At 45.6% G+C, this 15,432-nt stretch overlaps 1 protein-coding gene across 5 annotated transcripts in view; it reads right to left on the bottom strand.

The window, feature by feature from the left end:
* Positions 1-1,053: 1,053 nt before the first annotated feature.
* Positions 1,054-15,432, bottom strand: part of zeb2a (zinc finger E-box binding homeobox 2a) — a 32,970-nt gene continuing 18,591 nt past the window's right edge. For 4 of the 5 annotated variants that reach the window (XM_028393130.1, XM_028393132.1, XM_028393129.1 and 1 more), the window contains 8 exons: positions 13,779-14,033; positions 13,221-13,265; positions 12,879-13,073; positions 10,420-10,634; positions 9,277-9,385; positions 7,242-9,145; positions 6,358-6,538; positions 1,054-3,481 (listed from right to left, as the gene is read on the bottom strand). In XM_028393130.1, coding sequence (XP_028248931.1) covers positions 2,907-3,481; positions 6,358-6,538; positions 7,242-9,145; positions 9,277-9,385; positions 10,420-10,634; positions 12,879-13,073; positions 13,221-13,265; positions 13,779-14,033 — 3,479 coding nt within the window. In that variant the 3' untranslated portion in view covers positions 1,054-2,906. The remainder of the gene's footprint in view (positions 3,482-6,357; positions 6,539-7,241; positions 9,146-9,276; positions 9,386-10,419; positions 10,635-12,878; positions 13,074-13,220; positions 13,266-13,778; positions 14,034-15,432) is intronic. The other variant, XM_028393133.1, reaches the window with a different exon arrangement.

The following is a 15,432-nucleotide window of genomic DNA, read 5'->3' as shown; positions in this document are numbered from 1 at the left end:
CTATACAGCTCTGACCTCTGACCTGACATCACAGTGCTCAGCCTCCACTCAGAGAACATTGATCTGATCAGTGTGTTTGATGGTGTGTGTGTCTGTGTGTGTGTGTCTCTGTGTGTGTCTGTGTGTCTATGTGTGTGTGTCTGTGTCTGTGTGTGCGTGTGATGATGGGAGAACTGTGTGTGTGTGTCTGTGTCTCTCTGTGTGTGTGTGTCTGTGTGTGTGTCTCTGTGTGTCTGTCTCTCTGTGTGTCTCTGTGTCTGTCTCTCTCTGTGTGTGTCTCTCTGTGTGTCTGTGTCCCTGTGTGTCTCTGTGTGTGTCTGTGTCTCTGTGTGTGTCTGTGTGTGTCTGTGTCTCTGTGTGTCTCTGTGTCTGTCTCTCTCTGTGTGTGTCTGTGTGTGTCTGTGTCTCTGTGTGTGTGTCTGTCTGTTTGTGTGTGTGTGTGTCTGTCTGTGTGTGTGTGTCTCTCTGTGTGTGTGTCTGTCTGTTTGTGTGTGTGTCTGTGTGTGTGTCTGTCTGTGTGTGTGTGTGATGATGGGAGAACTGTGTGTGTGTGTGTCTCTGTGTGTCTATGTGTGTGTGTCATGATGGGAGAACTGTGTGTGTGTCTGTGTCTCTGTGTGTGTGTGTGTCTCTGTGTCTGTCTCTGTGTGTGTGTCTGTGTGTCTTTGTGTCTCTCTGTGTGTCTGTGTCCCTGTGTGTCTCTGTGTGTGTCTGTGTCTCTGTGTGTGTCTGTGTCTCTGTGTGTCTCTGTGTGTGTCTGTGTGTCTCTGTGTGTCCCTGTGTGTCTCTGTGTGTGTCTGTGTCTCTGTGTGTGTCTGTGTCTCTGTGTGTGTCTGTGTCTCTGTGTGTGTCTGTGTCTCTGTGTGTCTCTGTGTGTGTCTGTGTCTCTGTGTGCCTCTGTGTGTCTCTGTGTGTGTCTGTGTCTGTCTCTCTGTGTCTGTGTGTGTCTGTGTGTCTCTGTGTGTGTGATGATGGGAGAGCTGTGCCGCTAACAGCAGCAGGCTGAAGCAGCCTCCATGCTCAGGGTGCTGCTGCTGATGAATCACTCAGAGCTACAAGAAGAGTAACACAGCTTTATTAAAATTTAATTTGGCTACATTTATTCGAGCATGGTCATTTCAGAGAAATTAAAAATAATACTTCAGACATTTTAGGAATTCCTTCATCGCCTTCATCAGTCCCTCCTCAGGATGAGTAAAGTGGATTTTTTAAAAATACAGTGCTTTCACAATAATCAGCGTATCAAAAGTTCCCCAATTTAGAATTTCCAGTAGTTTTCAAACATTTCATCAAACACAGACACTCTCTGTTTATATTTTTGTTCCAATGACAGAATCATTTACTAAAATATATCTATTTGTGAGGACTTTAATACTGTACACTACAGTAAGAAATAAATAAAATTAGGAAATATAAAATGAGTCACATAAATAAAATGGTAAATTCTCAAATAAAACAAAAGAAATTTAAGTTGGAAAATGAACAAAACAAAAATACTGTTGTGGAACAAAAACACAGGAACGAGAGGAACATTGCACGAACATGTAAACTAAGAGTCGTCTTCACTAACACTGACACTGAGCGCACACAGGAAGAGGGCGCTGCACAGGGATGGCACAGGTGAGAGCTTTGCATATAAGGCTTTCTCTGGAGGAACACACTGCGACGCTCCTTTAAGACTCACATTGTATCTCAAACGTTCCTTCACATAAAGAAAACATCAGGAGGCCCGAAATCAGGTGGTTAGTTGGCAAAATAATGCAGAGGATAAAAGTAAAAAAGTCACAGTGAGAGGATACGACAATAACACTGACAGGAAGTGGCAGCGCAGAGGCTTCGGGCTGCAGTTTCCTGAAGCTCCAACGCCATGAACACTGGAAGTTAAGAACATCGTAGCACCACACAGCTTTCAGGCCTTTATAATACTGTACATCAAAAACAGCTTCATCACCATGATCATCTTCATCACTTCTTTTTTTTTCTTTTTGCATAATGTGGATTTTTAAACAATCCCACCCAGCCGGACGTCTCCGGGACTGTCTGAGCATCGCATGGGGCGTGGAGGCGGTAAATATATCGACAACATGGCCAGTGTTACTCAGACTTCCTGTTTGTGACCTTTGTCTGACCTGGTTCAGTCCCTGTGGGACAAAACCGACCAATCATGTCTGAGCAGGCTTTGGACCTCATCGTACCCTGCTAGCAAACAAGCTAACATCTTTAACAAAGCCCTGTCAGAAGCCCTGCCCCCATATTCATGAACCTACTTTGCCATAGCAACAATATTAGCATAGCAACCATCACAGTAGCGACTGTCACAAGCTGCTAAATAACAAAAAAGACTGCTACTGTTAGCACAGCTACAAATCTGTTTTAACACACAAAAATTGTAGCAGACAAGCTAACACGCTAAACAGACTCACTCTAGTTTAAAGTGTTTACCATCTCCATGCTAACTAGCCTGCTAATTCGACCCTTGCATGCCAACTCATCAAAGCTAACATTAGCTGTGACTTTCTCAATAATTCACTGTCAGGACGGTTTGTTCAAAGGGTCACATGTCAGATTTAATCACTTATTCTTTATATTTTGTTCATTTTTGCCAACACACATTAGCATTAGCTGCAGCTAGCAACATAGCTAACAGTAAAATAGACTTATTAGTACAAGTGTCATACAACATTTCCCTCCTTTTAAAACTTCAGAACATTTGAGGATCGGGGCTGAAACAGATCCAGTGAATGGTCAGAGAAGCTGGACTCACAGAACAGGACTCAGCTTTTACAGCTGCAGCCTGAAGTGACATTTGGTGATGACTCCCGGGTAAAATGAGTCTCTGCCCCTCATCAGTTCCTACAGTTACTCCTGAAGGATTCAGCAGGAGAAACCATCCCAAGGTTCCTCCATCAGTCCTCCCCATCCGTCTTCCCTTCTCGTGAACTCTTGTCCATGAGCTGCGTCGCGTCTTCGTCCTCCTCCTCCCTCATTGAGTCCATCTGCCTCCTACTGTCGCCGTCCTTCTCTTCTCTTTCCATAAAACTTGCCTCCTGCTGGTCATTAACCTCCTCGTACGTCTTGCTGTCCACTTCCTTCTCCTCCCGTTCTCCTCCCTCACTGCTGCTTCTCAGGATCACGCCGTCCTCCTGTTGGTCCTCGGGGTCTGAGTACCCGAGGGGCCCCAAGCCCTGCAGGTAGGCTCTCCTCATCAGCAGGTCTGTGGGGTCCAGACCTCTGGTCACCACACCTCCTTCTCCCTTGTCCCGCACCTCCCTCTCGGCCGCCTCGCGCTCCTCGGCCTCCCTCTTGCAGTAGGAGTAGCGGTGGTTCATGTGCTGCGAGTAGGAGCCAGAGTGCGAGAATCGTTTGCCGCACTTGTCGCACTGATAGGGCTTCTCTCCGGAGTGCAGGCGTGAGTGCTCGATCAGGTGGTGCTTGTGTTTGAAGGCCTTCTTACAGATCTGACACTGGTGAGGACGTTTACCTGCAGAGACACAACAGGGACACACATGACGGTGAGCAGACCCACAACTCAGCAACAAACCGCAGCTCTGACCTGGAAATACAGACCTACGTGTGTAAAGATTGGTAGGATCCTAAATCACAATATAAATCAACATCATAATAAATATTCACAGAACTCAGCAGACTGTGGTCAACAGGGGGCGCTGTGTTTTTTGATTAAGATTTACTTTATTAATCCCGTGGGGAAATTAATTAATGATGAAATGATGAAATGGAATGTAAAGTTTGGTTCTCTAAACCTTCAGATGTGTTAAAACAAGGGATCCAGTCAGAGTAGAGTAGAAGTACTTTATTCATCCCAAGCTGGCGAGGACTAATTAGCACATTGCAGCTTTAGACAGTATATATCCCAGTTTTAAATATTCTACTACTTTATTTTTTTTAAATATAGATCTCTCTGCATTGTGTGTGTTATGCTGAGTGTCTGCACACAGCTGCTGAAACATTTCTGTTTAGGGTTAATAAAGTCTATTCCATTTAATATTGTGTAAACTGTCTGTTGATTGGCTTGCAGGCTGCTGAACAGTTTTCAACCTGCAGGTTCAAATTCAGACTCTTACACTGAGTCCATCTCCATGACAACGCTGAGGCGTGATGTCTGACTCCCCATGGGGAAATTTGAACCTGCAACAGCAATGACATCACAGTCCTACATTTAAACTTGAGGAGGAGCTAGCAGGAATCCTGCCGTACCCCCACCTTATACACACACACACTGTGCTGGATTTACTACGACTGCACAGGCTTCCATCTGACTGAACAGGATGCAGCAGAGTGCTGCCAGCCAGCAGGCTGAACACCATCCAATCACACATCCCACACACACACACACCAAACACACAGACACAGACACACACACACACACACACACACACATCTCTGCTCATTAACACATGCAGCCAGATCATAGCCACAAATAGACCTGTAACATCCACCATAGCTGGCATACTGAACTGTAATACACACAGACACACACACACACACAGTGGCAAAAATAACTGAGATGGTGGATTCATGCTTCGTGTGTGTGTGTGTGTGTGCGCGTGCCTGGGGTGTGATGCAACTGAGTGAAAGAGATGAAGGTCGTTAAAGATGGCATTCAGGTAAGATCAGCCCCCCCATGTAGAAATGCTACATTTAGGTGCATTCAGAGGTTTCTCTCTCCTGCTATTATTTCTCAGATTCATCAACGACTTTGATTAATTAAAAAAAAACACGACGGCATTAGGGCTCATTTTGCTCAATCATCTAACAAAGAAGTCAAAGCCTGAAATCTGAGAATGCCACACCATTTTTGGATGTTTCCTTTAAATGTGAATCATTCAAACTCTTATTTAATGACTATACTTGCAGCCCAAGAAAGCACAAAGAAAATCTGTGTCCTTTCATGCAAGCTCCAGAAAGCTCCAGATGAATCTGTCATAAGTGCATATGTGTGTACCCACATACATGTGGTTTATATATATATATATATATATATATATATATATATATATATATATATATATATATATATATATATATATATATATATATATATATACATACATACACACAAGTGGTTTATATATACACTGTATATATACATGTGGTTTATATATACATATATATATACATGTGGTTTATATATATATACAAGTGGTTTATATATACATATATATACATGTGGTTTATATACTGTATATATACGTGTGGCTTATATATACACTGTATATATATACATGTGGTTTATATATATATATATATATATATATATACACACATGTGGTTTATATATACTGTATATATACATGTGGTTTATATATATATACATACATAAATGTGGTTTATATATATATATATATATACATACATGTGGTTTATATATACTGTATATATACAAGTGGTTTATATATATATATACATACATGTGGTTTATATATATATATACATACATGTGGTTTTTATATACTGTATATATATACATGTGGTTTATATATATATATACAGACATACATGTGGTTTATATATACTGTATATATACATGTGGTTTATATATATATATACATACATGTGGTTTATATATACTGTATATATACATGTGGTTTATATACTGTATATATACATGTGGTTTATATATACTGTATATATACATGTGGTTTATATATATATATACATACATGTGGTTTATATATACTGTATATATACAAGTGGTTTATATATATATACATACATGTGGTTTTTATATACTGTATATATATACATGTGGTTTAGGATTATTTGGATTTAAACACACGATGGATGTGATGCAACTGAGTGAAAGAGGTGGAGGTGGATGCAGGTAAATTCCAAACTTCACTGAAAACACGATTTGATTTCAGTCACACACACACACACACGTTAGCATGAACTGGGGTCACTTTGTGTTTCATGTGACAGTCTGCACTTGGCGCTGAGTGCTTCAGTGTGTTTCAGTTTCAAATGAACCCTCTGCTGTAATTAATATTTCCTTTTGATCTTCACACATATGCACAAACAGAACACATGCAAACATGCGCTCCTCCTCCTCCTTTCAGAATGAGTGAGATGCTGCGTATATTTGGGGCGCTGAGTGTTTGTGTAATCCTCTGCATATTAAAGCTCCCTACCCCCCGCTGAAAAGAAAGGAACATGTTAAAGGCCACGGCTTTCAGAGAACAAAACAGAGAAATAGAGAGAACAGAGCTAAGAGTGGGAGCTACGTGATAAAAATCAAAGGAGGGGATGAAACAAAACTGTGCAGACATCAGAATGAGGGGAGGGGGCACAGAAGCATCGGGGGTGAGGTAAAAAGAAGTGTCCAAATGTTATATATACCTGTGTGCTCATATTTGTGTCTTAGGAGGGAACTGGTCTTCTGGAATGTTTTGTCGCACAAGTCACACGCGTACATACCACTTTCAGTCTTCTTAATCTTCTTCCTGGAGAGCAGCGAATCGCTGTCTGTCAGGTCGTCCAGGCCTGACAGATAGTCCGCCGTCCCGTCCAGCAGCTCCCCCTGAGACAGAGACAGAGCGTCACAGCCTGATAATCCCACACCTGTTGACTTCATGCTCTGAGACACCTTCTGCTGCATCCCCCCCACTGTCTGCATGATCCCAAGTCTGGACAGGGCTTAAATGCCCAACCTAGGTAAGTCCCCCTCATCCAGGAGGCAGGGGATGTGGGGGGAGGAATGGGATGGGGAGGATGAAGTGCTGGGATTGTGTTCACAGATAAAAACAGGTGAACTGAAAATGTGTTCTTTATACTGGAACCTAAGAAGTTCCTGAAACAAGGCACAACCTCCTCCGTCAACCTCACAGTGGGAGTGGTGCTCTGTTCGGGCCAGCAGACCTTTTCCAGCAGCTAAAGGTTGAGCCTCCACACAGTAGCAGGGTGTATAAGAGTGGCTGTCATGAAGCTGGGTTTGCATAAAGGCTGAATGTTAGGCTACAAAGCCCCTGTGGTGAGATTGTTGTCCACCTTCTTCCTCTTGGTGACTGTCCAAACAAGTGTAGGTGGTGACATTAGTTTATCTGTCCATGCTGGCAGACCTCAGAAACACAGGTCATAGTGGCCAGTTGAAGCTACAGAATTCGCTGGCAGACTGTTTCTCCTGTCACTGACTTCTTCTCAATCACTAAAATCAATTTTTGTTGTTGAGGTTTTTAAAGGAGCACCATAAACACAAACTCATTCATTTTTCACATTAATCTTACCTGGAAACCTGGCTTCCGCTGGTATTTCCTTCGCTGCTGCATTTCAGCAAAGGTGGCTGCCCCGGTGGCATAGGTGTAGGCCATGTGGGGCAGGAAGCTCATGGGGTCAAGACCTGGGTAGGGCCTGAGGCCTGGGATGGTGGCCTGGGCTGTAGTCATGAAGGTGGGTGGAGGAAATGCTCCGTGAGGTGGCAGGGAGGTGTAAACTGGACCACTAGCAAAGGGATTAATCCCAAAGATGGGACTGGTGCTTTTCTCTGGCTGGTGGACAGAGTTCCCTCCACCATCAGAACCCAGGACTTCTTTCTTGATGTTCATCAGGTCTAAGGGCCCAGCCCCCTGTTCTTTTCCTGAAATGTCCCCATCATGGGTGCTTATTAAGCTGTTGGGTCTGAACTGCTTCTCTCCCATGGAGAAAAGCTTCTGCTCCATGTGTTTGGGCAGCGATAGATCCAGGGGTATATCCCCATGGGCGTCCTCTGATGTGAAACTGTTTGGAGTGTAAGAGCTAGTCTGAGAGTTTTTGGAGGAAGTAGAAGAAAGGTTGAGGGGTGATGGAGTGTTGCTCCTCAAGTGGTCCAAGTGGTCTAGTGGTTTGTCCCCTGTTGTTTGTCTGTTGGTCTTTGTGAGTCTGTGAGAGACATCGCCGTTAGTGAAGGCTCCATGTAAATCAACTGCAAGAAGCGATGTGGGAGACCGGCTCGAGCTGTGGTTGACGTCCGGTCTGGTGGGGTCAGGATGCAGCAACTTTTTCCTCAAACTGCCTACATGGTGGTTCTGGCTCTTCCACTGAGCAAACCACTCCTTGACAAACTCTTGAGGAAGTCCAACAGCAATTGAAATCTTGAGCAGTTCCTCTGAGCTGGGTTCAGTGTTCATGGCAAAGTAGGCTTTGAGCACTGACATGTGGTCCTTGAAGGGACTAACAGGGCTGGTGGCCCGCTTATTACTAGACTGCTCAGAGGCCAATGGCCCCTGGTGCCCAGCAGGACTGCCCTCTGCCGGCTGCAGGACTGCTTTGATCTCCTCGTTCATTTTGCACAGGTAGCGCTCGTGTTGGTGCAGTGGGATTGGCCCAGCAAATGTCTCCTTGCAGTACTGGCAGGAGAATGGCAGGAACTGGCTCTGGTCACTGGGGTTTTTCTCTTCGCCACTGAAATCCATTAAATGGTTTGGTTTCTCCTTCTTAATGCTTCTCTTGGACTCATCAATTAGACTCTTGGCCTCGTTGACCTTCTCCAGGGTGTAGTCGATGATACTTTTTGTGGGGCTTCCATGACCCTTGACCTGGAAGCCAGCCTGGGCCAGTTTGTGGTCCTCCATCTGGTCCCCCAGCTCTTTCATGTATGCCCTGAGTTTGGAGATCTCCTCCGGGTTCCTGTCCGTCTTCTGCCTGCAGACTGTGTTGTCCACTATCTGAAGCACCTTCTGGACCTGGCTAAGGTTCCCAATATGCCCTGTGTAGCCCAGCATGGAGAGGGCATCTAATCCCATGCCTCCCAGATGCTCAAGGGGGCTCTGGGAGGAGTTGTGGATGCCCAGCGGGCTTCCACCTCGGCCATTCAGATAGCCCCCAGATCCCCCGAACCCATGCTGCGATGCTATCAGCAGCCGATACTCATTGAAGTCCATTGGCTCGGCTTTGATGTCCAGCTGGCTCTGCTGATCTTGTGAACTGAGCGGTCGCCCATTTTCCAGTTTGTGGCGAAGTTGAGCAAGGGCGGGGCTTCCAGGTGAAGAGGTGGTGGAGTTGGGGGACGAGCCAGGTTTGCTGTGGTTTCCATTGCGCACTCGTCCATTGAGGGCTATCAGGCCGATGCATTTTTTGCTGCTGATGTGGGAGCTGTAGGACCCAGAGTGGGAGAAGCGCTTCTTACAGTTGGAGCACTCGTACGGCTTTTCGCCTGCAACAGGATGACACACAAGTCTTATTTTCGGCTCGTTAATGTTGCTCAGCAAAAAAAACACTGGTAAAAAATACCGTTATTATGAGCATATTGTCATCATAAGATGATTAGGGATTTGTCCCACTCACCGCTGTGAATACGCAGGTGCTCCTTCAGATGATGCTTGTATTTGAAGGCCTTTCCACACTCGTTGCATTTAAACTTGCGATTTCCAGCTCCTTCATTCAGCAGCAGCGGCTGCAGAAACAAAAACAGGTTTGAAGAGATGAGGAGGAGGAGTGGGAGTCAGAGCACAGAGGGTACACAGGCAGCAGGGAATTTTATAGTATTTAGTGAAGCAGATCTTTAAAGTGACAGGTTCTCCTGGAACTCCTGTGTGAAACATGTTGTGAGAAACAGTGTGGGCTGGCGTCGTTCAGAGGAAACACTTTCTGGTGGAGGTGCCTACCCAACATTTGAAATGCAAATACAGAGATAAACAAACACAAACAGCGTCAGGGGGCGTCCCGCCCTCCACAGCAGAGTGGGAGCTCAAATCCTTTCGTCTCAGATGAAACCTGAACACTCATCTCTGCTTTATTCAGCTGATTAAAACACTCATCTTTAGCCACAAGTCAGAACAAGACAAAGGACTGACTCATGCCTTCAACTGCTGACTGACACACTAATGCAGCCTGCTGCTGCACAGCCAGTTCCATTAACTAGTATTATTAGCATGATGGATTTCAGCTTATAATGAAAACAATCTGTGTTTATTTGACTGGTAAATACACATTACAGTCATCATCATTATCTTTTTATCAGCAGCAACAACAGCTGTCACCTTCATTAATGATGTGATCCAGCAGTTCTACTGAGTGAACAGCAAACAGCTCCTTAACAGTTAACTCATAAACTACACAAAGAAGCAGTAATGCTGTTGTTGTTGGTAGCAGTGTGTTGGAGGACATGTTGTTGGATTGTGACTGGAAGGTTAGAGCTTCTGATGTGTAGCTTGGTTCAGGAGTGAGGAGCAAACAGGCACGTCCAGGAAATATTCATCATTAGATTACCATGTGACGCCCTGAACCCGCTCACAGCTCTAATCACATATGTTCCGGGTGACTTCCAGTAGCAGCTGATGTTAAAGTCAGACAGCTCAGTGATGTCACAGCTTCTACAGCCCTTCATCAGACTCATCATCCTTATTAACAGCACCAGGAACCCCTCAGACAGTGCACTGCTGCACTGCTTTGATACTTTAGGATTTGGAAGGTGCCGCTGCGTCTTACCTGGTCTTGGGAGGGCTTGTGTGAGGTCATGTGACGTTCCAGCTGGGTGCGGTGGCTGAATGAGTCAGGACACAACGAGCAGGTGAAGCTCTCCTCGTTCTTCTCGTGACGATATTTGATGTGTTCCTTCAGGGACGTCAGCCGCTTGTAGCCGCGGTCACAGTATGGACACGTGAGCAGCTGAGCAAAGTCGTCCGGGGTGCCAGGCGGCATGTCTGCAGAGATCAGAGATCAAATGGTTAAAGGATTCAAGTTCACAGTGGGAATGCATTTTAAGTTCTGTGTTACATTTACATAACATAGCAGATGAAAGCAGCCATTTTGTTTTTGCTCTCCTATCTCACATCATGAGTGCGGTGTGTCTGTGACATAATGAACCTTCTTTCACTTCTCTGAGTCATGAGGTATCAAACAGTTAATGTTGTAACAGCAAGGTTCAGTAACAAACCAACACAGTCTGATGGAGAGAAGTCTGAACCATGTGAAACACACATATCATATATTTATCGTTATATTTTCACTGAAACACCGAATGTCACCATCCAAACAGAGAATTTAGTTGGGGCACTCAGTCTGTAAGAGATTTCTACTGAAGACCATGAATTTTGTGTTGCTTGTGTTCAGTGTAGGGTTGGGCGATATTGGCAAAAAAATTAATCACGATTAATTGTGGCATTTAGCCGATAACGATTAATTTGACGGCCCAAACCAGCCATGGAAATATGTATTGATAACAGATGCACAAACTGCTTCAAAATAATAATGACGCAAACATTTAAAGTAACTTTGTCCTTCACATGTTCTTATCTTCAGGTCACAGAGCAGTGCATGTCAACATTAACATTAAACAGGACAAATAAGTTCAGAAAAGTCACATCAGTGATTATTTCAAGTTAAAAAATGTGTCTGTGCAAATGAACCTGTGACTGGAATATGTCCCACACTAGTGCATGTTTTCACTCAGACTATAGAACAGCAGCAGAAAAAACTAACAAACAAACCAGACAGTTTCACATTTAAATGTATATCTGTGCAAATCAACCTGCAGTAACGTTCTTCCAGCGCTTAGTTTGGTCGTAAGCAGCACAATGACCGTAATTGGAGTTCATTCTTTTGATACGAGAAAACATCCAGTTACTATGGCAACAACCAACGCCGCACACAAAAATGTGCCATCATGACGAGCCACTAATCGCCGTAATCGATAAGTGGCAAATATTAATCGATGACAGTTTTTCTGACGATTAATTGCACACGATACGATTTTGCACAAGCCTAGTTCAGTGAAGATGAGAAAAAGATGTTTTGAATGTTAATAAAGGTTGTTTTCAGTGCAGACAGGAAAGTGTTGAGAGATAAATGTATAGAGAATAGTATCATCAGCATACAGGTGGATATGAGAGTGACCTATAGCATAGGCCTGTCGCGATAAACAATAAATCAATTAATTGCACGATAAATTAAATGGGCTTGTAGATAAATTAAACGGCCGCGATAAATTACATTTGCACACTCGTTTGTTTTCCTCTCTCTCTCTCTCTCTCGCTGCCAAAGCGGCTGGATGACAAAAGGCGTCACTCCGGTGCGTCGTAGCGTATAAAGTGTGCAAAGTCCAGCCATCGGACTTTATATGGCCCGCGGGTTCTGTCTTAAAATGTGTCAAATCAATAGGTAGTTCTTATTTTTTAACTCATTGTGTAACGTTTACGGGATGTTCTGAGCAGACCACGGTCAGCTCGCTGTCTGCGTCGCCACGGTGCGTCACAGCGCTGCAGGGCTTGGACGTTACAGCAACACAGAGAGCTGTGAAGCTGCACAACACCGGTTCAACACTTCGACACAATTCACCATGAGACTACACATGCTTATGTACACAGCGTGCTATCAGAGAGAGTCCGTGTTGTACGAGTGAAGTTCTCTGCCTTCTTACTGGCGGCACTCGCTGCAGCGCCACCCATTAGTCCTCTTGCCCAGTCCTCTGGTGCCATATCTGCTGTCAGTTTATTTTATGTGTGTCTGTCTACATGGTGGCGTTTTTAAAATTCACTGCAGCTGTCTGCATTAGTTGAACATGGTCTCACAATGACAATATTATCGCTTATCGCAATAAATCGCCCAGCAAAATCTGTTATCGTGACAGGCCTACTATAGCATGGGTGATATTGTTTATATACATGTTAAATAGGCTTGGGCAGTACAGATCCTTGGGGGGACACCTTTGTAAAGGACCAAGGGATGTGAAAAAGACCCTCCACCCTCACAGACTGTATGAGCCCAAAACAGTAGCTTTTAAAGGGTCCAATTAATCAGATTTTCATTTTGATTTGGCTCGTCTAAGGGACTGATTCTGCTTCCTGTACTTCATTATGTATTTAATCAAACTCATTTTAGTAACTTTTTCCTTTATGTCTCATCAGTGTGTTGTTTTATGATTGTGTATTTGTTCAGTAACATCTTACCATGCTCGCTCTCATCCTGTCCAGCAGCCTCGGGTGTTCCCAGTCGAGTCACCTCCTCTGGGGCTTCAGGGTAAATGATGGCGGTGTTGCTACGCTGCAGGTACTCAGCGATGGTCGCAGGGTGACCATCGTCATCCTCCAATTTACGTTTCTGGAAGTACTCGTCCAGCTCTGAGATTCCCTCCAGTCGCTTCACTGAAAACACCAACACAAAGTTCAGGTTTCGACCTCAGCAGACAACAATGCAATCACAACCTCAGAAGGGACCCAGGCTGCGCCCTGTGGGACACCTGAGCATTAAAACCAGTGTACTTCAGTACTGTAAGACAATACTGCTCTCACCTGCACCATCCGGGCCAAGACCTTCAAACTCATCCTTCCCGTCATCTGTCCAATGAGACAACACAGAAAGTTATTCACCTCCTCCTGCCCCTCCCTCTCCTCCCCCTCCTCCCCCCCTCCTGCTCCTTCTGACAGACTCAGTCTGAAGGTGTTTCTACATAATGACTTGCGTATGACTGAGGCTATTGTGTTTTCCCCCTGGAACAGGAGTCACAAGCATCATAAGCTTTATTTAGCCCTTTGAAGAAGGTACAGCCCCCACCCACCCCCGGCAGCTCAGGGGTGGGTGGGGGCTCCTCCACTGTTTAATAACCCTGGAGAGGTGGTTCATGAATAAATATGAGCAGCAACTCCATGAGGAAACTGAACATCAACCATTCATCTTCACCTTCTCGGCTGGACTGGCAGACGCTCCGAGCTTCATGAACCTCTACAGACTGTCTACACAGTCCTCTAATGTACATCTGCTGTAGGTCACTCACAGCTGCCACATGATTCTATGCCTTTTTCAACATTACCACCATGATGATGACAATGCGATGAAGAGCAGTCACTCACCATCCTCCCTAAGTCTCCAGCTGTGTGGGTCCTGGAGTCCCTCTTTGGCCTCAGAGCCCTCCTGGTCCTGGAGGGACAACATGGCATGGCCAACACGAGGAGATGCCTCCAGAGTGGGGATGCCGGCCTGACTTCCAGTCTCCTCTTCCTCCCCTCCTCTTCCTCCGTGAGTGAAGCTGTTCTCCTCAGAGAGCTGCATCCTGTCCTCCTCGTCAGTCTCTGAGTTCGTCTCCACCACATTGTCATAGTTCAACACTGAAACACAGAGACAGCAGCTGGTCAGCAGGAGGAGGAGGAGGGAGGACATCTTCATCACAAACTCAGTTCAACATCAGTCAGTTAATAAAACATCCAAAATATTTAAATGTTCAGAGTAAATCAGATATCTGATCTCTGATTGGACACTGTGTGTGTGTGTGTGTGTGGATGACATCATGGGAACAGCCAGCAGGCCTGAGCAGTCAACGATTTTCAGCCTCATTTTCTCCGCGCTGTGCTTTAAGCTCAGATTCTTGGACCGGCTCTTTTGCATCTTATCACATTTCCTCCTGCAGATTTTATCTCCAGACTCAACCCTCCCATCAGACGCTGCAGGTTCCCAGAGAGCAGGAATCAGAACGCCACTCCTCAGCTTTTCTTCCCCTCGGCTACATGGAGATTAGCCTGCTCATAATATGATCTTTGTCTGCAGCAGGCGGCGGCGCTCGCCTCCCGGACAACTGCGCAACAGGTGCAAATTAAAAGGGGAGCCACAGTGGGCTGGCCGAAATCTGCTGACCTGGGCTGAATACCAAGAGTGGGGGTGGGGGTGAAGGGCGTGGGACAGGACAGGCTTTAATAAGAGGTGTGACCGCAGGATTTAGTGCCGGTTCAGACGGGGTAAACCCCTCTGTGATCAAACACCACGCAGAAAGGAGCTGAAAGTGAGATGTGAACGCTCGCTGTGTGGTCGAACGTATATGTCGGTATAATGTGACCCTCCCCCCGCTGAGACCCACATCCCCCTCAACCCACACAGACACACACCACACAACCCTCACCCCCGTCCTCACACCCACAGCTATTGTGATTTGTGCCTTTTGGCTGGAAGAATGTGTGACGTGCTGCAGAAGAATTCTCCTCCATCACTGCTGGCAGGATTCATGTGCTCATCTGAAGCAGCAGGAGCAGAGCTGCACACAGAGCCACAGCTCCGCACAGGAACAGTCACAGTTCAAATGTTGAGACCATACCACCTTAAAACTTAGCGGCAGCTAGGCATCATTCCACCTTAAAACAGCAGCAGGTTGCCAGCAGCCTGTCCTGCGCTCTGATTGGTCGGTGGATGTGTCGGTGGACAGCAGGCTCTGACCTCCCAAACAAAAGCCATTCACGGCACTGTTTGCCTGCCGGGTCACATGACTTTGGTAGAGTGGCAGATGTCACCGGGGGCAACACAGCCAGCTCATCTGAAAACACGGCTGTCCACCATTTTGTTCCAACAGACACACACACACAAACACACCTGCAGCAGCTTTCAGAGGCGAGTGGAGCGTCGCTGCGAGCTGCTCATCTCTGAGCTGCAGTCTTTGTGTCCATTCAGAGAGTCAAGGACAAAGCAGGACACATCCAGGGCAGCACCACCCCCACCCCTCCTACTCCTTCCTACACCCAC

Source organism: Parambassis ranga, chromosome 21 (genome assembly GCF_900634625.1).
Source record: "Parambassis ranga chromosome 21, fParRan2.1, whole genome shotgun sequence".
Lineage (NCBI taxonomy): Eukaryota > Metazoa > Chordata > Actinopteri > Ambassidae > Parambassis > Parambassis ranga.
The sequence above is the reverse complement of the archived record's forward strand: the minus strand, read 5'-3'. Positions and strand labels throughout refer to the sequence as shown.